This window comes from Cetorhinus maximus, chromosome 4 (assembly GCF_964194155.1).
Source record: "Cetorhinus maximus chromosome 4, sCetMax3.hap1.1, whole genome shotgun sequence".
Classification (NCBI taxonomy): Eukaryota; Metazoa; Chordata; class Chondrichthyes; order Lamniformes; family Cetorhinidae; genus Cetorhinus; species Cetorhinus maximus.
Window position 1 is genome coordinate 108,502,057 of NC_135882.1, and position 24,920 is coordinate 108,526,976.

Below are 24,920 nucleotides of genomic sequence, written 5' to 3' on the forward strand. Positions count from 1 at the left end.
GTCGATAGGGAAATTGAAAAGAAGGCAGAGGTTAAAGTCAGCGCTGCCAAGAAGAAAACCCATCAAAAGATGACATGTTGGAAGAAAAAGTGAAGTTACTAACAAGACCTCCAAATTTAAAAAAAATTTTTACACAACAGGAAACTGGTCATACCGTGTCGAATTTAGCCTTGCCCAACATGCTTATTTTGAGAACCTTCCTGACAGTTGACCTTCATATTGTTGAACTTGGAGGGGAGGGGCAGCAGGAGTGCATGCGATTGGGCCCGAAAGAGGATGAAAGCATTCCCGTTGGAGTCTGCACCACATGTGAAAGGAACTCCCCTTAGTTTGGAAGTGCCTGTAGGATCTATTAAGCCCAAGTCGAAGAGACAAACTTACAGGTTCCTACTGGAGAGCCTAGTGGACAGATGACTCCTGGGTGGGGAGCCTCGGATAAACCATCCGAAGTCGTAGAATTATAATGTTCGACACATTTGAAGAAGCCTCCAGAGAGACTGAATTTGTAAATAGTTTATTTATGTAAATAGTTGATATATTGTAACGGTTGCAAATTGTATTTTCGATTAAAGAGGAAGGGATGTGGTAATCGGAGGTGCAGTACACCTTCAAGAGAATGTGAGCAGATTGACCACATGACTGTATTACCCAATTGTTGTATATTACGGGCTACAATGTTAATCAGTAAGATAAAAGCAAAAAACTGCGGATGCTGGAAATCCAAAACAAAAATAAAAATACCTGGAAAAACTCAGCAGGTCTGAGAGGAACACAGTTAACATTTCGAGTCTGTATAACTCTTCAACAGAACTGAGGAAAAATGGAAGAGAGGTGAAATGTAAGCTGGTTTAAGGGGGGGTGGGACAAGTAGAGCTGGATAGAGGGCCAGTGATAGGTGGAGATTGCCAAAAGATGTCATAGACAAAAGGATAAAGAGGTGTTGAAGGTGGTGATATTGGCTAAGAAATGTGCTAATAGGTGACATTAAGGGTAGAAAGCAGGATGAGCAAGGTACAGATAGCCCTAGTGGGGGTGGGGTGGGGGGAAGGGATCAAAATAGGCTAAAAGGTAGAGATAAAACAATGGATGGAAATACATTTAAAAATAATGGAAATAGGTGGGAAAAGAAAAATCTATATAAATTATTGGAAAGAAGGGGGATCAGAAAGGGGGTGGGGATGGAGGAGAGAGTTCATGATCTAAAATTGTTGAACTCAATATTCAGTCCGGAAGGCTGTAAAGTGCCTAGTCGGAAGATGAGGTGCTGTTCCTCCAGTTTGCATTGAGCTTCACTGGAACATTGCAGCAGGCCAAGGACGGACATGTGGGCATGAGAGCAGGGTGGAGTGTTGAAATGGCAAGCGACTGGGAGGTCTGGGTCATGCTTGCGGACAGACCGAAGGTGTTCCACAAAGCGGTCACCCAGTCTGCGTTTGGTCTCTCCAAATGTAAAGGAAACCGCATTGGGAGCAGCGAATGCAGTAGACTAAATTGAGGGAAGTGCAAGTGAAATGCTGCTTCACTTGAAAGGAGTGTTTAGATCCTTGGACGGTGAGGAGAGGGAAAGTAAAGGGGCAGGTGTTGCACCTTCTGCGGTTGCATGGGAAGGTGCCGTGGGAGGGGGTTGAGGTGTAAGGGGTGATGGAGGAGTGGACCAGGGTGTCCCGGAGGGAACGATCCCTGCGGAATGCCGTCAGGGGGGGTGAAGGGAAGATGTGTTTTGTGATGGCATCATGCTGGAGTTGGCGGAGATGTTAATCAGTAGTTTAGAATAGGGTCTGGTTGGAGAAGCACACGTGTTAGTGCTCTGTTACTTGTGTTAATAAACAGCATGTGCTTCATCTTATATTGGTCGCTGTGTCTGCAGTATATTGTTTACCAATGCACTCACCAGTAGATAGGCGTGCAACCGTGTTCGCTGAGCAAAGCGACCCAATAGAAGGAACATCACAGACACATTTCTCATGAAACCCAACAAAGAGCTGGACCTAGAGGGGATCCCATGGCAGCACCATCTATTTGTGCATATATGGTGTCGTTAAAGGTGAACTCAACTGCACACATGCCGAGTTCATAAGCTCAATAAATACTTATTGACACAATGGTGGCAGAACTAGATAGTCATGATATAATGCTCCAGCGCAAATATCCAAGGCTTCCTTAAGTGGAGCATTGTTGAATAAGCTAACAATGTCAAATGAGCGTATGGACACAACGTTGCTATCAATATGACATACTAGTTGAGAAATCTGCCAGGCGGTTCTCTACCACGGTCTACTGCAAGCCTACCTTCATTGGTCAAACCACACATTGGGATTTTTACAGTTCCACATGCTATATGATTGGTCTCATGCGGAGCCTCGGAAATAGGGCGCAAGCCATTTACTCACCATGCAAGCTTGATGTTAAAATAGGGCGCATCAAAAACATCCTGCGGGATAATTGCTACCCCAATCAGAGCATTTGGCATTTATGTCATGCAAACTCATGGATGGGCCTGAGGTCATCACTTTTGGACCTGATAAGTGTCCAGTCTACCTCAGATTAGCCTGGAAGGGCAAGGTATCAAAAATTTGTGCAACAGGTGATGCTAGCTGTTTCATGCTGCCACTGTGCAGTAGCAACATGAGTGGTATTCACCACTAACAGGATGCTGCTGTCAAGCCAAAAAGATGTCCTGCCTATCACACAAATGAGTAATATGGTATATGAATTTCAGTGCCAGTGTGAATCTAGGTATGTAGGCCGTAAATCTCAAAGACGGACAGATCATATCAAAGAGCATTCTCCTTCCACTGTTTGCAACAGGCATGGTACAGACCGTACCCAAAATTCAAAATAGTGTCCAGCATGAGATATGATTCCGTGGTTGGAAACGTTTTCTAAATAAACCTCAGTGTGCTAACAATTACGCTGACAACCAAATTAAGGTTGTCGGTTGGGCTCACAGTGTGGTCATTTGCGTGTACTGAGAGATACGTGTATTAATAGACAGGACCCTGTTCTTTACAGACTGAAAGAACATGTACACAGAATGTACCTGTTCGGCTAAACAAAATAAGTGATAGCCATTCACTGGTTCATTCCTCAGGGCAATGCTTTGACCAATCAGAGTCAAGCTGCCTGGTTTAAATTTCAAACAATGCTTGACAGTTAATTGTTTGTCACCATTAACTGGTGCATTCTCCATGGCAACACGTCTACCAATCAGAGTCCACTTGCCAACCAATCAGCACTCTCTTCTCATACAGTATAAAGTTGTTGCTTCACCTGACATTGTCCTGATGAGTGCAAGACAAAAAGCTTTGACAAAATGTGTTTTTTCAGCAATAATCCTATCTTGTTGCACAACACCAGGTCAAATATAGCCTGCTCCCTGGTTGGCACCAGAATGTGCTGTTCCAAGAAACTATTCAGGAAATATTTTATGAATTCCTCATCGGGGCTACCTTTGCCCATCTGATCTTCCCAGTCTATATGTAGATTAAAATCCCCCATAATTATCACCACATCTTTCTGACAAGCTCCCATTATTTTTTCCTTTATAGCCTGTTTTACCATGTGGTTACTGTTAGAGGGCCTGTACACTACTCCCACAAGTGACTTCTTGCATTTTTCATTTCTCATCTCTACCCAAACTGCTTCTACATCCTGGTTTCCTGAACTTATTCATCCCTTTCTATTGTGCTAATACCATCATTAATCAATAGAGCCACCCCTCCACCTTTTCCTCGCTTCTTGTCCTTCCTAAGTGTCATGTACTCTTCAAAATTCAGGTCCCAATATACGTCATGCTGCAGCCATGTCTCTGCAATGGCTATCAGATCGTACTTCCCTGCTTTTCCCTGCCTCTGTGCTTGCATTATACCTGTTACATCTCTAACTTTTACTAGTTGTGGAAAACTTCTTCGACTTGAACTTAAATCTGTTTCTTCTCCACAGATGTTGTCAGATCTGTTGAGAATTTCAAGCAATTTCTGTTTTTATTTTAGATTTCCAGAAAACATATTATTTTGCTTTAGTATCAGAGATTTGTCTGGACCACATAAAACACTGTCAGATCATGGTCTCATCTGCAAAAACCGTTCACTATTCCCGGACCATCCTGGAATACAAAGATAACCCCTAGCTTCTCTCTCTGTTGTAAACCATTGTCTTAAACCTCCTCCCCTGACTCCTCCACCCTCACCTCCTACAAGATGTGCACGGAGTTCATGGTTCTCTTTGTCGACTGATTGAGACCATCCCATCAATTGCTCATCTGCTTCAAATTCAACGAGACTGAAAGAGGAGCTGATCAATCATGATACTGGAGTAACCTGCTTGACCCTTCTAGGACCTGTTCTGAGGCGATGAGTAATCCTTTGCTGCATATTCTGCTTTGCTGACTGTTATGACAGGGGACTAATGATACCAATCACCTACAGTCATTTTGAATTTTTTAAGGAAGACCTGTGTTTCTTTTAAAAAGAAATACGAGTTAAGATACTGAGCAAAAGATGGCTGATAATGTAAGGTGACCACTTTCTCGAAAATTCCTATGTGGATTATACTTGACCGACTGAGGGGCATAGATAGGGTAGACAGGAAGGAACTTTTCCCCTTGGTGGAGGGATCAATAACCAGGGGACATAGATTTACGGTAAGGGGCAGGAGGTTTAGAGGGGATGTGAGGAAGAATTTTTTCACCCAGAGGGTGGTGGGAATCTGGAACTCACTGCCTGAAAGGGTGGTAGAGGCAGAAACCCTTATAACATTTAAGAAGTATTTGGATGTGCACTTGCAATGTCATGGCATGCAAGGCTATGGGCCTAGTGATGGAAAATGGGATTAGAATAGTTAGGTACTTGTTTGACTGGCGCAGACTCGATGGGCCGAAGGGCCTTTTTCTGTGCTGTAGACCTCTATACTAGACAGGATAGATGCAGGAAGGATGCTCCCGATGGTGGGGGAGTCCAGATCTAGGGGTCACAGTCTGAGGATACGGGGTAGTCCATTTAGGACTCAGATGAGGAGAAATTTCTTCACCCAGAGAGTGGTCAGCCACTACCACAGAAAGTAGTTGAGGCCAAAACATTATATGTTTTCAAGAAGGAGTTAGATATAGCTCTTGGGGTGAAAGGGATCAAAGGATATGGGGAGAAAGCGGGAGCAGGCTATTGAGTTGGATGATCAGCCATAATCATAATGAATGGTGCAGCAGGCTTGAAGGGCAGAATGGCCTACTCCTGCTCCTATTTTCTATGTTTCTCTGTTTCTTAGCCACTTCCCTCCTAGCTTACCAGGCCAAACTTCCTCCAATGTTCCCCCTGTCCCAGCCCTGAATTTGAATTGTTCTATAGTTTCCCTCCTATTTCCCTTCGTGCCCTCCCTGAGCTCATCTTATCCATGACACCCACTTCCTGCTCCCTCAAACCACTAAACTGGTAGTGACCACCTAACTTATTTTTGTCCTTACTGTTATTGGTTCTCTCCCCTCAGGTACTGTACCCACTTCCTCAAATCTGCTGGCATCGCCTCTCTCCTCAAAAAACACCCCTAGACCCCTCCATTCTTGCATCCTCTCTTTCTTCCCCAAAGTCTTTATACATGCTGTCACCTCCCCAATTCATTCACAGCTTTTCTGGAATTCTATGATTGAATTCCTCCAATCAAGTTTCCACCCCTGTCACATGACCCAAATCACTGTTATCAAAGTCACAAATGACATCTTTTGTAACTGTAACAAAAGTAAACTCCTCGTCCCTCTCGACTTATCCCACCAAACCAGGGCCCAGGAGAGAAGGGGGGGGTACAGACGGTTCCAATCACCAGGGCCCAGGGGCTATGGGAGGTCCAGGCTCGGTGTTGTAACGGTATCCCGAGTGAGGAGCCAGACCTGAAAGACTGTTCTTTGAAAAAAAAATCAGAACCATCAGCCTGAGAGTTCAAATTTTTTAAAAGCCAGTTTTTCAGCTTAATTTTAGTGAGCTGTTGTGTTGCTGCTTGACCTTCAGGCAGCTTCGTGGTTCCAATTTTGAAAAGCCCAAAGGTCAGACGCAGCAACTGAGAATATTCTTGATTGAAGATCTGTTTGATTGTTGGCAAGTCCATTTGTGGTATATTGTGGGTTGATGCCAGAGAACGGGAAGGGTGAAGCAACCCAGTTCTTCAGTTAAGGCTATATTGAGTTTTTGTACCCTGTACCATTCTTCTCTGAAAAATTCAGATCAACAATTCAATGTACACCCCTACCCCTTCACTCTCCCAGAGAAGACAGAATGGTAAGGTTATATTAGCTAAACACCAAATGACACATGAACAAATGTATTAGGAGCAGGAGTAAGCTATTTGGCTCCTCTAGCCTGCTCTGCCATTTGATAACATTGTCCACATTATACCAGTGACTACAACAACTCAAAAGTACATAATTGGCTGTAAAGCGATTTGGGACATTGTGAGAGGTATTGTATAAATGTAGGTTTTGTGTTTCTATCATTACAGTAGGCAGAGTGACAGTATCAATGGTGAAATTGAAGGCCCAGTTATCTAACGATATCTAATCACAGAGCAATCAACTAGTGTTAGAAAAGTGTGTAGCTAATGGGCTCATAGTGAATCAGTAACCTGTTTTACATTGCACCTGATTCTCAAGAGTCTTTTCCATTGACTTCAATCTTGTCCTTTGCCCATTTACCTATTATCCCACTCTATCTTGGTGCTTTTATGAGTTTTTTGAGGCATTGAAATAGTGATCAAGTGGTGTTGCACAATAAATATTGAAACTATATTGTAGTGAGAAGCAGCAATCCACAGAGTCTTCAGACTTCCTGATCACGAAGACACAGATACAATTGTGAACCATTCAGTCTGTGCACTCTGCCCTCTTAAAAGGGCATAGAGACGCCTGAGGGTTCCAACTCTTCTCACTGACAGTAAAGACCTATGTTGTTCAATCATTCCATTTTGTTGCTCGGGAGTCATTTGATCTTTCTCCCCTGTGAGATTACTGATAAAACAGAATCCAATTACACCCCTTGTATGAAATAATTATATTGAATAATATCATGCACCCAGGCAGGAAAATGTCTTCTACTTCTTTTACAGAATGGAAAAGATCTGGTGCAGTTTATCTGGTTTGCAATTATTAATATCCCCCCCCACCCCCATATGAATTTAGTGTCACTGTGTCCATATGGTGCAATATGCAGAACATGTTAATTAGGGTTGAGGCAGTCACCAAAATCAGTGTTATCATCTGCACAGTGTTATAAATAACCAATGGGATATTTTCCTGTCAAATTAACAATATTGCTCGATGCTGAAATAAAATTTGTGTTTCCTGGTTTGTTTAATAGTCATGGTGGGGTCACCTATAGCACCTATAGGGTGCACACAAACTAACATGGCATTATATCATTGCTGCTGTTAATATTAATGACCTATGCTGCATATATAATCGGATGATATTTGTAACCAGATGCCAACAATGGGTATTATCATTTCACTAGGACCTCTGGTTGGTTGGTGAATTGATTTGTGATTCTGGAAAGCAGAAAAACATCATGCATGATTGAAGGGGAAGGTTAAAGGGGCGGCAGGAGAGGGGGTGGGAATAAGAAACCCAGAAACAATATAAGCACCAGGGCCCATGGTTTCTCTAACACATTGCTTTTACCCATGATTTCTCTCCCTGGTTCTGCACCAGACCACACTACACCATCATTGTCCAACTCCTCCCTCCTACCATTCAGCTGGGTGGGACTGCACTTACCTGGTCCCATTCTTATCTATCTATAAAATTACTTATAATGGTTTTTCTTCCGGCTCCCACATCATTACCTCTGGTGTCCTGCCAAGGATCTATCCTAAGTTGCTTTGTTGGAATTTTGACTCTATACTAAATCCCAGAGTAATAAAGTTCTTGTCAAGGGACTCTTGGAGTTTGATAGCACTGAGAGCTTGTTCTGGGCTGGCATTGAGGAATAATTGTGGGCTTTGATGAATTTAAGTGGGGGTCCTAGATGTTAGCAGCCTTACAGTTCAATGTGGGTAACAGCGAGACCATTTACTTTGGATCGGAGAAAGACATCTGAGAATATTTTCTTAATGGTGAGAGACTAGGAGCTGTGGAAGAGGAAATTTAGTTGTCCATACATGCCAATCACTAAAAAGGCAGTGCACAAGTACAAAATGTAACCAGAAGACCAGTGGAATATTGGCCTTTCTCTCAAGGAAATTGGAATTCAAAAGTGATGCTTCAATTGTGGAGTGACTTAGTCAGGCCCCATTTGGAATATTTCATTCAATTCTGTGCATTAAAACTGAAATATTAGCCTTGAAAGAGGTACAAAACAGATTCAGCAGAATACAGCAAGGCTTAAATGGTTATAAGGATGGGTTGCATAAAATTTACTTGTATTCCCTTAAGTTTGGAAAGTAGAGGAGAGGCAGAGGTGGATAGATTCTTGGTAAGCAAGGGGATCATAGGTTATTGGGGTAGGCGGGATGCAGGATTGAGGTCACTATCAGATCAGCCATGATTTTATTAAATGGTGGAGCAGGTTTGAGGGGCCAAATGACCTACACCTGCTCCACGTTCATATATTCGTAATCTAATCAAGGGATTTAACTGATAAAGGAATTCATAGGATATTTCAAGGGGTAATAGAGAACAAGAGGGCATAAACTTAAAATTAAAACTAGTCTATTTAGGAGTGACAACAGGAAGTATTTTTTCATGCAAAGGGCAGTGAAAATCTGGAATGGTCTGCTCTAAAAGGCCTGAGCCACTTGAAAATTTCTACACTAATATTGATAGATTTTTGTCAAATGGGGGAATCAAGAGATATAGAACAAAGACAGGTAAATGGAGTTAAGACGCATGTCAGTCATGGTTTAATTGAATATCAGAACAGGCAATGGGGGTTGAATAGCCTACTCCCATTCCTACGTTTTTATGTCCCTATGTTTGAGGATAAATCTCAAAAGGAGGAACAACTCTATTTCTCTTTCCCTGTCCAACTGTCCCTCTTTGGTATCTAAGTGTCACTCATGTTACTAATTAGAATATCAATTTTTTTTTACTTTTAACAGATGTGGTCAGGCTCAAATTAAAGATTCTGTATTTAAATTGTTCCCAATCTTCTGATAGGTGTCATGAATTATAACAGATCATAAGTGGTAATCAAATGGTAACTGGAGGTATAAAAACAGAAAATGCTGGAAATGCTTAGCAGGTCTGGCACCATCTACAAGATGCAGGATGGGAGGATCTCTTCTCAAGGCACCCCACTTCTCAGCTCTTGCCCTCCCAGATGCAGACAGAGCTGCACAAGCTACCTCCTGCCTTGATGATCAAGTCTGCCCCTGCACAGATGCAAGTGAAACAGCCTTTGGTGGGGCCCTCACAGGTTCTGAAACACAGATGCCTACAGTGGACATCCTCTATGTGTCAGATCAGGGTCCAAGCAGCTTGTCTCCAGCTCAACTGAAGCCACAGGGGTAGCACCATGTAGTAATAAAAAACGAAAGAGGGAGATGTCTTAGTTGCACAAAGGGATTCACTTGGGTACTAATAACAGTTCATGTTTCATTAATGCTTTCCATTTCAATGAAAGCACATGTTTATGTGTGTCATGAAGCTATTAATGTATATAATATTATTGGAAAATATTTTTCTTTTAAAATAGAGAATTAGTCTGTGGGTGTGTCTTAATTGGATTAAAACCAGCTAGTCTGGATGCTTTGATGTGCACTAGTTTTCAAATTTAAGAGAGGTAGCGTGCATTTACATTTTTTGAATAGAGCATTCAAGAAATGGAGTGAAATCTGACACCTAGCTAGCAGAAACCAAGCAATATGTTTATATTACTAATAAAATTGGTGCTATGAAAATGGTTTTATTGTTAGAAGAGGTGGAGTTCAAAGAGGCTGGCGATACAATGAGAATTTACAGTCAATGAGATATGCTGGATATAACCAATAGCAGTTTCCTCGTGTGCAGGGCAGAGGCAGTGTAAGATCAAAGTAGCTGTAAGCCTACAACTGTCTCCACAGGAACCAAAGTGAAAAGAACCTCATTTTGAATTTGTAAAGTGAAAATACTATGCCTGGTGTCTGATTAAGTCCATGGGTTGCTGTTGCCTTAATGGAGATTAGTTTGAAAGCATGTTTCTACTGCAACAGCATGCTCAATGGTCAAATGAGGATATGTCAAGCGCACTACACCTCACACTTGGTCCATAAGTTCCAACTCTCTCTTTGTCAATCCCTCCTTTGTTCTCACCTATCGCTGGCCTTCTATCCAGCTCTACCTGCCCCACCCCCCCTTCCACAGTATAAATTTCATCACATTTCCACTTCCCTTCAGCTCTGAAGAAGGGTCATACAGAGTTGAAATGTTAACTCTGTTTCTCTCTCCACAGATGCTGCTCGACCTGCTAATTTTTTCCAGCATCTTCTGTTTTTGTTTCAGATTTCCAGCATCTGCAGTATTTTGCTTTTATTTTGCTTCTTTATTTTACCCATTAGCACTCCCTTTGGCTTTTGAACCATGAACCGACTGTCATTTAATCTCTCCTGTCCTTCACTCGATAACAGACATTCCCTTTTGTTTTACTTCCCCGCTTCTCTCCTTTCACTTAACCTCAAAATCTATTATATTTCTAACTTTCATAAGTTCTGATGAAAGATAACAGGCCTGGAACTTTAACTCTGTTTTTCTCTCAACAGATGATACCAGACCTGCTGACTATTTCCAGCATTTTCTGTTTTTATTGTGCTGTGTAATGTTGCAATCTACATAATGCGGTCTGTGTAATGGTGCGGACTGTAATGTTGTGTTGCTATCCAGCCATTCATACCATGTCGACACAACTTTTGTTTTTTTTAATAAAGTTCCTCCTCACATTCTCCCTGCCTCTTTTGCCCAAAAACTTAAGTATGTGTCCCCTATTCCTTGTACTGACAGCTAATGGGAAGTTTTCCTTGTCTACCTTGTCATAAACTTGTACCTGTGTTGCAGACTGTATTGTTAGCTCTGTATAATATTGCAGATTGTAAGGTTGGGCTCTCTGCAATGTTGCAGACTATAATGTTGCGCTGTGTGTAATTACAGATATGTGGACTCTGTATAATGTTGCAGACTGCAATGTTTGGTTTTATATAGTGTTCCAGACTTTCATGTTGCACTCTTATGTTCTCAGCTGCAATGTTGAATTCTGTGTTTGACTCAACAGTCCGCCCGACGGAAGGGGACGCTCTTGCTCCCAAATCCATTTTCCCAGCTCGCATCGCGCTCGGATCTTCCGGTCAAGATGTCTCCTGGCCTATTCCAGTTTAATGAGGCTCGACAGAAATTCAGTGTAAGGAATCGTCGGCGTTTTTTCCCCGCTACTAATCGGCTCATTCTTTAGTGTTGTCCAGTGGTGATAAGTATTGTCTGGGGTGGGGGTGGGGGAGGTTTTGGTTAAGTGAGTTTGATGGGGAGCAAGAGGACTGCTGTCATCAGCGACATCAAACACACCGCGATCTGGGACATGTGGCGCGGCAATAATTTGCAATGACCCGCATTATTCCCGCCCAATAAAGCCTACTTGTGTGTTATAATGCATAAAACTACTCGGGTCCATGTTCACCGTGTTTCTTGTATTTTCACTATATGTTTTTTTAAGAGGGGAGGGAGGTTTTCGTTTAATGATGTTGCTTAAGGATTAAATATTGGCCAGATCACCAAGAAAACCTCCCTGTTCTTCAAATTGTACAGTATGCATTTGAGAGACAGTTGAGGTCTTTATTTAATGTCTCACCTGAAGGATGGTTCCTCTGACTTGCTGCATTGCCTTAGTATTACACTGAAAGGTCAGTCTAGATTGTGTACTCAAGTCTCTGAAGCTCAATTGAACTGAACCTGAACCCCAATTCATCCAATGAGCCGAGGCTAAAATGTGAAAGTGAAGTTTTAGCTATTCCTGAGCATTCTTAGTCTTGGGACTTGAATCACATTCTCCACTCTTTTAAAACAGGATTTCCTGTGGTGGTGTTTGCAGGACGTGGGGCTGGCAATTATTGAGCAAAAGATCTCTGCAGGGAGGGAAACTGCAAAGAATACAGTTCGGGGAGCAGTGTGAGCTACAGTGCCTGGTGTTGTGGGGACAGTACAAACCTGTTTTTGGAGAGGTGAGGGAAGGAAGTGTGGCCCAGGAGTAGGCTGTTGGGGCATCAACATGAAACAGGCATTCAAGAGGGCATTACATGATTGTTTCTATTCAAATAATGTGCAGGGATATGGGGAAAGGGCAGGGCAATAGTACTAGGTCATAATGCTCATTTGGAGAGCCAGTGCAGACACGGTGGTCCGAATGGCTTCCTTCTGTGCTGTTAAAATTCTGTGAAGAATTATAATGCACCTAAAATATCCGTAGAAACTGGGAATGCAGCAAAATCATGTGTAGATTTTTGGATATGTCATTATTAGTTAACTCAAAAAAATAAACAAAAATTCATATGAATTTACATAGAAACAGGCTCTCCACATGAGCAAATAGATGTGATCCCATATTTCTATCATTTTTTTCTTCGAATGACTGCTTTTTGTGTATAGGACATACCTGGGCAATTTTCCACATTGCCAGTCCATGTTCAAATGCAGCAAGACCCGGACAATATCCAGGCTTAGGCTGACAAGTGGCAAGTAACATTTGTGTCATACAACTGCCAGGCAATGACCATCTCCAACAAGAGAGAATCGCATCCCTTGACATTCAATGGCATTACTATTGCTGAATCTACCGCTATCAACATCCTGGGGCTTATCATTTGACCAGAAACTGAACTGGATTAGCCATAAAAATGCTGTGGCTACAAGAGCAGGTCAGAGGCTAGGAATCCTGTGACAAGTAACTCTCATTCTGACTCCCCAAAGCCTGTTAACTATCTACAAGGCACTAGTCAGGAGTGTGATGGAATACCCTCCACTTGCCTGGATGAGAGCAGCTCCAACCACACTCAAGACACTCAACACCATCCAGGACAAAGAAGCCTGTTTGATTGGCATCCCATCCACAAACATTCACCACCATCAACACACAGTGGCAGCAGTGTGTACCACCTACAAGATACACTGCAGAAACTCACCAAGCCTCCTTAGACAGCACCTTCCAAACCCATGACTGGTGCCACCTAGTAGGACGAGGGCAGCGGATGCATGGGAACACCATCACCTAGAATTTCTCCTCCTAGCCGCAAACCATCCTGTCCTGGAAATATATCACTATTCTTTCACTATCATTAGGTGAAAATCCTGGAACTCCTTCCCTAACAACACTGTGGTGTACCTACACCACATGGACTGCAGCGGTTCAAGAAGGCAACTCGCCACCACCACCTCAAAGGCAATTAGGCATGGGCAATAAAAGTTGGCTTCGTCAGCGATGCCCACATCCCCATCAACGAATTTTTAAAAACTAACCATGGAAGTTAACTCCACATCCTCACAAATCTTTGAAGTAGTTTCTCTTTCTCCCTGTTCTAAATCTCTTACATTTAATCTGTATTTACGACCCGTTGTTCTGTACCCCTCAACTACTGAGAATGGTCTGCTATCTATCCTGTCTCGTCCTTCCAAAATTTTAAAACACTTCTATCTGATTGCCCTGCAAACTGTGTGACAGTGAAAAAGGGATAGTTTTTCAAATCTGCCTTTCAACCTATATTTCTACGTACCAGGCAGCATCCTAACGAATGTATTATTTCCCTCTTTAAAACCTTTATCCTTCATGTCATGTGGAGCTCAAATGCTCATACAGCATTCAAACAGAGGTCTTATTAAGGTTTCTGATATCAGTCTTATATTTTCCTTTTGCTGGTTTTAATCTGCGTTCCCCTTGCACTATTCTGGCAATTGGTTATCTTGTATGTCACTGTAGGATCACATCTCAGTTGTCTTCTTCCAAGACCGAAAAGCCCAAGTTTCTCTAGTCTTCCCACATAAGGGTAGGAAAAAGCTTGCCACTATCGGTAAATTGGTACAGAATTCATAGTGAAAAGATAATGGTTCCATTATCCTGTTTGGGGTAAAATATACAGCATCAAACATTGCAAAGAAATTGGAGGAAGAATTATGTAGACTGAGCTACGACTGAGTAACAGGCAGAGAGTAATAATCATTGAAGTTTTCAACTATCCTCATAGTAAATTGGCAGGATGAAGGAGAAAACCGAATTTAGATTTTAGTGAATACAGGAATCCTTTCTCACTCAGTATGTAAGAGGTCCAATAAAGAAAGAATCATTACTGGATCTCTTAATGGATAATGAACCAGAGCAGTGAGTAGGAGAGCATCTTGGTAAAGTGATCACAACATAGTATGGCTCAACATTAGAATCGAAAGTGACATAAATAGGATAAAGAATAAGCTAAAAGATTGAACAAGTGTAAATTATGAGGAAATGAGCATGGAACTAAAGTTAATCTGGAAGAAAACCTTGAAAAGCAGCGGCAGAACACATCAGTATGAAATCTTTAATTAAAAGGATAATCGGTACATTCTGAGAAATACATTTCACTAAAATTCAAAAACAAGCCAGCCACTTAGGGGCACCATGAATGAAAAAAAACGAAAGAGAAAATTGAATCTAAAGAAAAAGATGGACAAGAAATATTTAGATTGGATTGGATTGGCAGTAGTAGCCTAGATGAGGAATTCATAGAATGCTTTCAACAGTGTTTCTTAGAGTAGCACACTCTGGAACCAACCAGAGAGCAAGTAATATTAGATTTGGTATTGTGTAATGTGACAGGATTAATTAATGACCTCAGAGTAAAGGCATCCCTAGATAGCAGTGACTGCAGTAGGATTGAATTTTACATCCAGTTTGAAAGGGAGAAGATAGGTCTAAGACTAGTATTTTAAACATAAATAGGGGCAACCATGTGGGAATGAAAGCTGAGCTAGCTGAAGTGAACTGGGATACTAGGTTAGGGGATAGATCAATAGAGAAGCAGTAGCAGACATTTAAAGGGATATTTCAGAATACTCATAATAAACATATTCCTACGATAAAGAAAAATTCTAAAGGGAGGACCGATCATTAGTGGTTAACTGAAGAAGTTAAGGAAAGCATCAAACTTAAGGAAATAGCACATAACTCCGCAAATATGAGTTGCAGGTCAAATGATTGGTCAGAATATAAAGAACGGCATAGAATGACTTAAAGGTTAATCAGGAGAAAGAAATTACAGTGTGAGAGGATGCTAGCTAGAAGTGTAAAAACAGAGCAAGAGTTTTTACAGGTATTTAAGCTGGAAAAGAGTAAGTAAAATGAGTGGTCCTCTCGAGAGTGAGAATGGAGGGTTATTAGATAATAAGAAAATGGTGGAGGAAATGAACAAATATTTTGCTTCTGTCTTCACTATAGAGAATACAAAAAACATTCCAATAATAGTTGTAAATCAGGAGGTGGCGGGGAGAGAAGAACTTGATGAAATTACAATCATTGTGAAAGTGGTACTGAGCAAACTGATGGAGTTGTGATAAAAACAAAAAGCTAAAAGCTACTGCGGATGCTGGAAATCCAAAACAAAAACAGAATTACCTGGAAAAACTCAGCAGGTCTGGCAGCATCGGCGGAGAAGAAATCAGTTAACGTTTCGAGCCTTCGTGGCCCTTCGGCAGAACTGAAGCAATGCTTCAGTTCTGCCGAAGGGCCATGAAGGCTCGAAACGTTAACTGATTTCTTCTCCGCCGATGCTGCCAGACCTGCTGAGTTTTTCCAGGTAATTCTGTTTTTGTGATGGAGTTATGGGCTGACAAGTCTCTGGGTCCAGATGAATTTCACCCTAGGGTGTTAAAACAGGTGGCTGATGAGGTAGTAGATGCGTTGGTGTTAATTTTCCAAAGTTCCCTAGATACTGGAAAGGTTCCATCGGACTGGAAAATAACATATAAGCTCCCTATTCAAGAAGGGAGGGAGACAGGAAACTGTAGGCCAGTTAGCTTGACGACTGTCTTGGGGAAGGTGTTTGAGTCGATCATTAAAGAAGTTCGAGCTGGGCGCTGAGAAAAGCTCAAGGTAATCAGGAAGAGTCAGCATGGCGTTATGAAAGGGGAATCATGTTTAACCAATTTAATAGAGTTCTTTAAAGGAGTAACGTGTGGTGGATAGAGGGGACCCTGCAGATGTACTGTACTTGGATTTTCAGATGGCATTTGATAAGGTGCCACATCAAAGGTTATTGTGGAAAATAGAAGCTCATAGTGTAATGGGTAACATTAGCCTGGTAGAAGATTGGCTGGCTGACAGAAAACAGAGTATGCATAAACGGGTCTGTCTCCTTGGCAGGATGTGATGAGTAGGGCCCCGCAGGGGTCTGTGCTGGGGCCTCAACTTTTCACAGTTTGCATCAGTGACTTAGATGAGGGGAGGGAAGGCATGGTAGCTAAATTTGCAGACGACACAAATTTAGGTAAGAAAGTATGTTGTGAAGAAGACATGCATTTAGAGAAAGATACAGATAAGTTGAGTGGTCAAAAATATGGTATAGTGTGGGAAAATGTGAAGCTGTTCACTTTGGCGGGAAGAATAAAAAAGCAGATTGTTACTTAAAGGAGAACGACTGCAGAATTCCGAGGTGCAGAGGGATCTAGTTGTTCTCGTGCATGAGTCACTAAAAGTTAATATGCACATATGGCATGTGATCAAGAGGGCTAATGGAATGTTATCCTTTATTACAAGAGGAATTAAACATAAAAATAAGAACGTTAAGCTTCTGTTATACGGGGCATTGGTGAGACCGCCTCTCGAATACTGTGTGCAGTTTTGGCCTCCTTATTTAAGGAAAGATGTAAATGCATTGGAGGCGGTTCAGAGGAGGATTGATACCTGGAATGAGCGGGTTGACTTATGAGGATAGGTTGGACAGGCTGGGCTTGTTTCCACTGAAGTTTAGAAGAGTGAGGGGTGACCTGATTGAATTATATAAGATCCAGAATGACCCTGACAAGGTGGACATGGAAAGGATGTTTCCATTTGTGGGTGAATCCAGAACTAGGGGCATTGTTTTAAAATTAGGGGTTGCCTTTATAGGACTGAGATGGGGAGAAATCTTTCCTCTCTGAGGGCTGTGCAATTTTGCAACTTTTTCTCAGAAGGCTATGGAGGTGGGGGGGGTCACTGAATATTTTTAAGGCAGAAGTAGATAGATTCTTGCTAGACATCAAAAGTTACAAGGGGTCGATGGCGATGTGGAATTCGAAACACAAACTGATCGGTTATGGTCTTATTGAATGGCAGAGCAGGGTTGAGGGGCCGAATGGCCTACTTCTCCTATTTCATACGTTCGTATGAGAGGAAGACAAATGGGAATAGGAAGAACTTAGGAGAGAGGTAAAAAAATCAAGAAGGCAAAGAGAAATAATGAAATTAAATAATTAAAGAATAGAAATGAAATAATTTGTTCTCTGGACACAAATATCAAAGGAGAATTAAAGTAGGGATAGGGCCACTAAAGAATGAGCAAGATAAACACACAGATATTGACAGTCATGACAAGTATTGAATATCTACTTCAGTTATTCTGTTTGAACGTGAAGAAGGCAACACAATACAAGAAGACATAAGAAAACTTGCTGACTGTGCAGTTAAGTGGCAAATGAACTAATAGATTAATCATGAGGCGATGCACTTTGGTAGGAAAGACAGAAACATCACTGCACCTTAGAAAATAAACTGCATAGAGTAGAAGAACAAAGGGATATGTGGATGGAAACATAGAAAATAGGAGCAGGAGTAGGCCATTTGACCCTTCAAACCTGCTCCGCCATTCATTATGATTATGGCTGATCATCCAACTCAATAGCCTGCTCCTGCTTTCTCCCCATATCCTTTGATCTCTTTCGCTCCAAGAACTATATCTAACTCCTTCTTGAAAACATACAATGTTTGGCCTCAACTGCTTTCTGTGATAGCAAATTCCATAGGCTCACCATTCTCTGGGTGAAGAAATTTCTTCTCATCTCAGTCCTAAATGGTCCACCCCATATCCTCAGACTGTGACCCCTGGCTCTGGACTCCCCCACCATCGGGAACATGCTTCCTGCATCTACCCTATCTAGTCCTGTTAGAATTTTATAGGTTTGTACGAGATCCCCCATTCATTCTTCTGAACTCCAGCGAATATAATCCTAATCGACTCAATCTCTCCTCATGTGTCAGTCCTGCCATTCCTGGAATCAGTCGGGTAAACCTTCGCTGCACTCCCTCTATAGCAAGAACATCCCTCCTCAGATAAGGAGACCAAAACTGCACACAATATTCCAAATGTGGTCTCACCAAGGCCCTGTATAATTGCAGCAAAACATCCCTGCTCCTGTACTCGAATCGTCTCGCTATGAAGGCCAACATACTATTTGCCTTCTTTACCACCTGCTGCACCTGCATGCTTACCTTCAGGGACTGGTGTACAAGGACACCCAGGTCTTGTTGCACATTCCCCTCTCTCAATTTATAGCCATTCAGATAACCTGCCTTCCTATTTTTGCGACCAAAGTGGATAACCCCACATTATACTGCATCTGCCATGGATTTGCCCACTCACTCAGCTTGTCCAAATCACACTGAAGCATCTCTGCAGCTCTTCACAGCTTACCCTTCCACCCAGCTTTGTGTCATCTGCAAATTTGGAGATATTACATTTAGTTCCCTCATCAAAATCATTAATATATATTGTGAATAGCTGGGGTCCTAGCACTGATCCCCGCAGTACCCCATCAGTCACTGCCTGCCATTCGGAAAAAGACCCATTTATTCCTACTCATTCTTTCCTGTCTGCCAACCAGTTTTCTATCCATCTTAATACACTACTCCCAATCCCATGCGCTTTAATTTTACACGCTAATCTCTTAGTGGGACTTTGTCGAAAGCCTTCAGAAAGTCCAGATAAACCACATGCACTGGCTCCCCCTCATCAACTCTACTAGTTACATCCTTGAAAAATTCCAGTAGATTTGTCAAGCATGACACAGGTGAACAAATCACTAAAGCAGCATTCCAGGCCAGCAAAGTAATTAAAAATGCTAATAAAGTATGGATATTTCTAAAGGTATAGAAATCAAAAGTAATTTAGTTATTTTAAACTTGTGTAGGACCCTCAGACCTCACTTCAAGCCCTGTGCAAAATTTTAGTCTCCATACTATAAAAATAGCGTAGAAACTTTGGAGAAGGGGCAAAAAAGATTTACAACTATGGTACTAAAGCTGAGCGGTTACAACTATTGGGAAAGATTGAAAGGTTGATGCTTTTATTCTTTAGAAAAGAGAAGACTTGGAGGAGCTGTTTAAAATTGTGAGTGAGTTGGCCAGGGTAGATGTGGACAGAAGGGTGAGATTTTAACTCGCTCAGAACCCATCTGCTTGCACAGAGTGACATTGGGGTCCAGTATTTCCAATTGGATAATCCAAAACTAAGACCCAAAGAGATAGTTACTAACATAGGGAAATAAGCAGGAATTGTTTTACTCAGAGTGGTTAGAATGTGAACTCCCTACTCCAGTAAGTGATTGAGGCCAACAGCTTAGATGTTCTCAAAAGTAAACTAGATACATATGAACTGGGAGCAGGAGAAGGCCACTCGGTCCTTCAAGCCTGCTCTGCCATTGAATAAGACCATGGCTGATCTGATTGTAACCTCCTGCCTACCCTGATAACCTTTCATCCCCTTGTTAATCAAGAATAAATCTATCTTAAAAATATTCAAAGACCCTGCTTCTACTGCCTTTTGAGAAAGAGTTCCAAAGACTCTCAACCCTCTGAGAGAAAACATTTCTCCTCATCTCTGTCTTAAATGAGCACTCCTTATTTTTAAACCACGACTCCTAGTTCTAGACTCTCCCACAACAGGAAACACCCTCTACACATCCACTTTGTCAACACCCCACAGGATCTTAAAGGTTTCAATCAAGTCATCTCTTGCTCTTCTAAACTCCGGTGGATACAAGCCTAATTTGTCCAACCTGTCCTCATAAGACAACAAAGGTGGTCAAGGAGAGTATCAAATTAAAAACTAAGGCATACAAAACTGTGGAAAGTGGTGGTAGACCAGAGGATTGGGAATTTTTTAGGAACTAAACTGACTAAAGGGGGAGAAAATTGATTATGAAAGTAAATTAGCAAGAAATATAAAAACAAACAGCAAGAGCTTCTACAGGTATATAAAAAGCAAGAGAGTGGCTAAAGTGAGTGTGGGAACCTTGGAGGATGCAACTGGAGAATTAATAACAGGGAAATGGCAGATAATTTAAACCAATATTTTGTATTGGTCTTCGCGGTGAAGGACGCTATAAAAATCCCAAAGATATCAGGTAAGCAAGGAGCTAATGGGAGGAAAGATCCTATCACAGTCTCTATCACAAGGGACAAAGTATTTGACAAACTAATGGGACTAAAGGCAGACAAATCCCCAGGACCTAATGGCCTGAATCCAAGGGTTTTAAAGGAAGCTGCAGAGATAGTGGAGGCAATGTTTCAGAACTCACTGGATTCCGGGAGGGTCCCAGTGGATTGGAAAACTGCTCAAGTGACATCCCTGTTCAAGAAGGGAGGGAGACTAAAAGCAGGAAACTATAGGCCAGTCAGCCTAACATCTGTTGTTAGGAAAATGCTAGAGTCCATTATTAAGGAAGAAATAGCAGGACATTTAGGAAAGCTTAGCGCCATCAGAGTCAACATGGTTTTGTAAAAGGGAAATCATGTTTAACAAATTTTCTAGAGTTCTTTGAGGATATAACAAGCAGAGTTGGTAAAGGGGAACCGGAAGATGTAGTGTGTTTGGATTTCCAGGAGGCATTCGATAAGGTGCCACTCAAAAGGTTATTGCACAAGAAAGGAGCTCACATTATTGTGGGTAATGTATTAGCATGGATTGAGGATTGTTAACTCACAGAAGACCGAGAGCCTGGATTAATGGGTCTTTTTCAGGTTGGAAAGACGAACTAGTGGAACGCTAGAAGGATCAGTCTTGGGGCCTCAATTATTTACTGTCTATATTAATAACTTGGAGGAGGGGGCAGAGTGTAATGTGATGACACAAAAATAGGTGGGAGGGCATGTTGTGATGAGGACATAGGGAATCTGCAAGGGGATATAGATAGGTTGAGTGAGTGGGCAAAACTTGGCAGATAGAGTTTAATGTCGGAAAGTGTAAGGTCGTGCACTTTGGTAGGAAGAATCAAAAGGCAGACTATTATTTAAATGTAGAGAGACTCCAAAAAAAAGTGCAGCACAGAGGGACCTGCGTGTTCTTGTGCATGAAACACACAATGTTAGCATGCAGGTACAGCAAGTAATTAAGAAGGCAAATTGAATTTTGGCCTGTATTGCTAGGGGGTTGGAGTTTAAAAATAGGGAAGTCTTGTTACAACTGTACCGGGTGTTGGTGAGGCCGCACCCGGAGTACTGTGTACAGTTTTGTAATCCCCATAGTTAAGAAAGTATATACTGGCATTGGAGGCAGTTCAAAAGAGATTCACTAGCCTGATACCTGGAATGAAGGGGTTGACCTATCAAGAACGGCTAAACAGGTTAGGCCTTCATTCATTAGAGTTTAGAAGAATGAGGGTGATCTTATTGAAATGCACAAGGTTCTGAGGGGGCTTGACAGGGATGATGTTGAGAAGATGTTTCCACTAGTGGGGGAATCTCGAACTAGGGACCATGGTTACAGAATAAGGGAACACTCATTTAAAATGGAGATGTGAAGGAATTTCTTCTCTGAGAGTAGTGAATGTCTGGAATTCTCCACCCCAGAGAGTTGTGGAGGCTAGATCACTGAAAGTATTTAAAGAGGAGATAGATAGATTTTTGAAATATCGGGGAGTTGAAGGCTATGAGGAGCTGGCACAAAAGAGGAGTTGAGGCCTGGGGCAGATGAGCCATGATCTTATTGAATGGCGAGGCAGGCTTGAGGGGCCCAATGGCCTACTCCTCCTATTTCTTATGTTCTAACATGAGACAAGAGAAAAGGGAATAGAAAGATATTCGCAAAGGTTGGGATGAAATAGATGGAACGGGGTGAGACTCTCATGGAGTATAAAAAGGATAGATGAATTGAGCAGAATGGCCTGTTTCTTTGTTCTATGTAGTTCAATATAACTTAGACCCCTGACTCTGGGGATCAGCCTTGTGTCTTTTTCTACAGTGACTTGAGTGTTTTCCCTGTGACCAGACATATTAGTCAATGTCTGACCAAAGTACGGTACTGTTTAATAATGACTTTCTCCGATTTGTGTTGTATTGTTTTGAATATATCATTCAGCATTCTATTTGTTCTGTTGACTGCTGCTCCACTGGGCATGTTAAGCCGACTAAAATCTCATTTGTAGCTATTGCAATACTATTCATGAAGCACCTGTCACTGTTCCTTTCCTGTGTACAGTAGTTTATGCTTGTCTGTATTGTATTAAATTTAATTTGCCATTGTTCTGTCCATTTGCATATTTGTCCGGCTCACTGGGTAGTTTCTTGTTTGGTGTCATCTGCAAACTTGTATGAAGTTATAGATCCAAATCATTGATTTAACTTAGAAACAGTCATATCTCTAACACCAATCACTGGAGCATCCCCATGTGTCTATCACCCAGACATAACTTTACTAACGAGCACTTTTCAAGAAAATTTATAATCCATTATCAAAATTTACCCTTAATGTCTAAAGCTTTGCTTTTAATTGGTTGCCATTGTGTGAAATTTTGCAGTTAAACGCAGCAGCCAACTGCACACAGCATGATCTCACGTAAAGCAATGAGATGCATGACCAAATAGTCTATTTTTTGAATGATACCATTGATCTCATTTGTAACCTTATCTTATTTAGAAATAATAAACCAAACATCAAAATCCGATTTGAGCCTGTAGCAAACCAATCACAAAGCTCTTGCATTCAACTTTGGACATGACTAAAATGCAAAAGTAACGAGAGAGGAAAAAATGTATAGAGGATACATTTGAACTGTTCTCATGCAGAAAATAAAGCAAATATCACTCAAAAATATATGAATTTATTATGAGCTGAGCATCTCTCCCTTATTTTCCAGCAGTTACTGTAGCCTGCTTTCTTGTAAAATGGTTGAACTGTGGCGCTCATTATTTCATGTACGTACACACTGCCTGAGGCAGTTTGGCCATCATCCGTTTGTGAAGGGCTGATAACATGTTGTCACTGAACACAAATCATTTTGTATGCAATGATGTTGCAGCAGAAAAGCAATGTAAGACTAGCTGTAGATGGGTTTACAAAGTTGACAATGCATATCGACTGGAAGAATTATTCCTTTTCTCCTCACTCCAGATTTTTGCATCTGGCAAGTTGTGAACACACAAGACATTTTAATTTAATTTTAATATGCTATTCAATCACCTGTGTCATTGGTCATGATTGGTGGAGGAAGCCAGAGGATTAGGAAGTTTTAAAAACCAACAAAAGATGACCAAAAGATAATGAGGGGTAAAATAAACTTTGAGGGAAAACAAGCAAGTAATATAAAAATGGACAGTAAGAGCTTCTCTAAATATATAAAAAGGAAGAGAGAGGCCGAAGTGAACATAGGCCCCTTAGAGAACGAGACTGCAGAAATAATAATGGGGCACCAAGAAATGTCAGAGGAGTTGAATAAATACTTTGCTTCAGCCTTCACGGTAGAAGATACTAATAGCATTCCAAAAACACTGAATAATCAAGGGGCAATGGTGGTGGGAGGAATTAAATGCAGTAACTATCACTAGAGAAAAAGTACTAGGAAAACTAATGAGGCGAAAGACCGATTAGTCCCCTGGACCTGATGGGTTGCTTCCTAGAATATTAAAGGAAGTAGCTACAGAGATAGTGGATACCCTTGTCGTAATCTTCCAAGAATCTTTAGATTCTGGAAAAGTCCTAGAGGATTGGAGAACAGCCAATGTAACACCCTTATTCAAAAAGGGAGGGAGACAAAAAACAGATAACTATAGGCCAGTTAGCTTAATATGTCATTGGGAAAATGTTGGAGTCTCTTATAAAGGATGTAATAGCAAAGCATTTAGAAATGCATAATATAATCAAGCAGAGTCAGCATGGCTTCATGAAGGGGAAATCACAACTAACAAATTTATTAGAATTCTTTGAGGAGGTAACAAGCAGGATAGATAAAGGGGAACCAGTAGATATTTAGATTTCCAAAAGACATTAAATAAGGTACTGCACATAAGGCTACTTAATAAAATAAGAGCCCATAATGTTGGGGGTAGTATATTAGCATGGATAGAGGATTGGCTAACTAATGGAGACAGAGAGTTGGGATAAGGCGGGCATCTTCGGGATGGCAACCTGTAACTAGTGGAGTGCCGCAGTGATCAGTGCTGGGGCCACAATTATTTGCTGTATATATTAATGACTTTGATGAGTGAAGTGAATGTACTAATGCCAAGTTTGCAGATTACACAAAAATAGGCAGGAAGACAAGTGGTGAGGATGACACAAGGAGTCTACAGAGGGATATAGACAGGTTAAATGAGTGTGCAAAAACTTGGCAAATGGAATCTAATGTGGGAAAATGTGAGGTTATGCACTTTGGCAGGAAGAATAGAGGAGCTGAATATTATTTAAATGGAAAAGGACTGCAGAAAGCTGCAGAACAGAGGGATTTGGGAGACCTTGTGCATGAATCCCAGAAAGCTAACATACAAGATCAACAGGTAATAGGGAAGGCAAATGGAATGTTGGCCTTTATTTCAAAGGGAATGGAGTATAAAAATAAGCAAGTCTTGCCAAAACTACACAAGGCAATAGACCACACCTAGAATACTGAGAACAATTTTGGCCCCCTTATCTAAGGAAAGATATACTGGCATTGGAGGCAGTCCAGAGACGGTTCACAAGGTTGATCCTGGGTATGGAGGGATTTTCTTATG

At 41.5% G+C, this 24,920-nt stretch overlaps 1 protein-coding gene across 4 annotated transcripts in view; it reads left to right on the plus strand.

Annotated features, from left to right (window-relative positions):
* The first annotated feature begins 11,263 nt into the window (after nucleotides 1-11,263).
* thoc1 (THO complex 1) overlaps nucleotides 11,264-24,920 on the plus strand; it is an 83,385-nt gene continuing 69,728 nt past the window's right edge. For all 4 annotated transcript variants that reach the window (XM_078540612.1, XM_078540611.1, XM_078540614.1 and 1 more), the window contains exon 1: nucleotides 11,264-11,345. In XM_078540612.1, coding sequence (XP_078396738.1) covers nucleotides 11,298-11,345 — 48 coding nt within the window. In that variant the 5' untranslated portion in view covers nucleotides 11,264-11,297. The remainder of the gene's footprint in view (nucleotides 11,346-24,920) is intronic.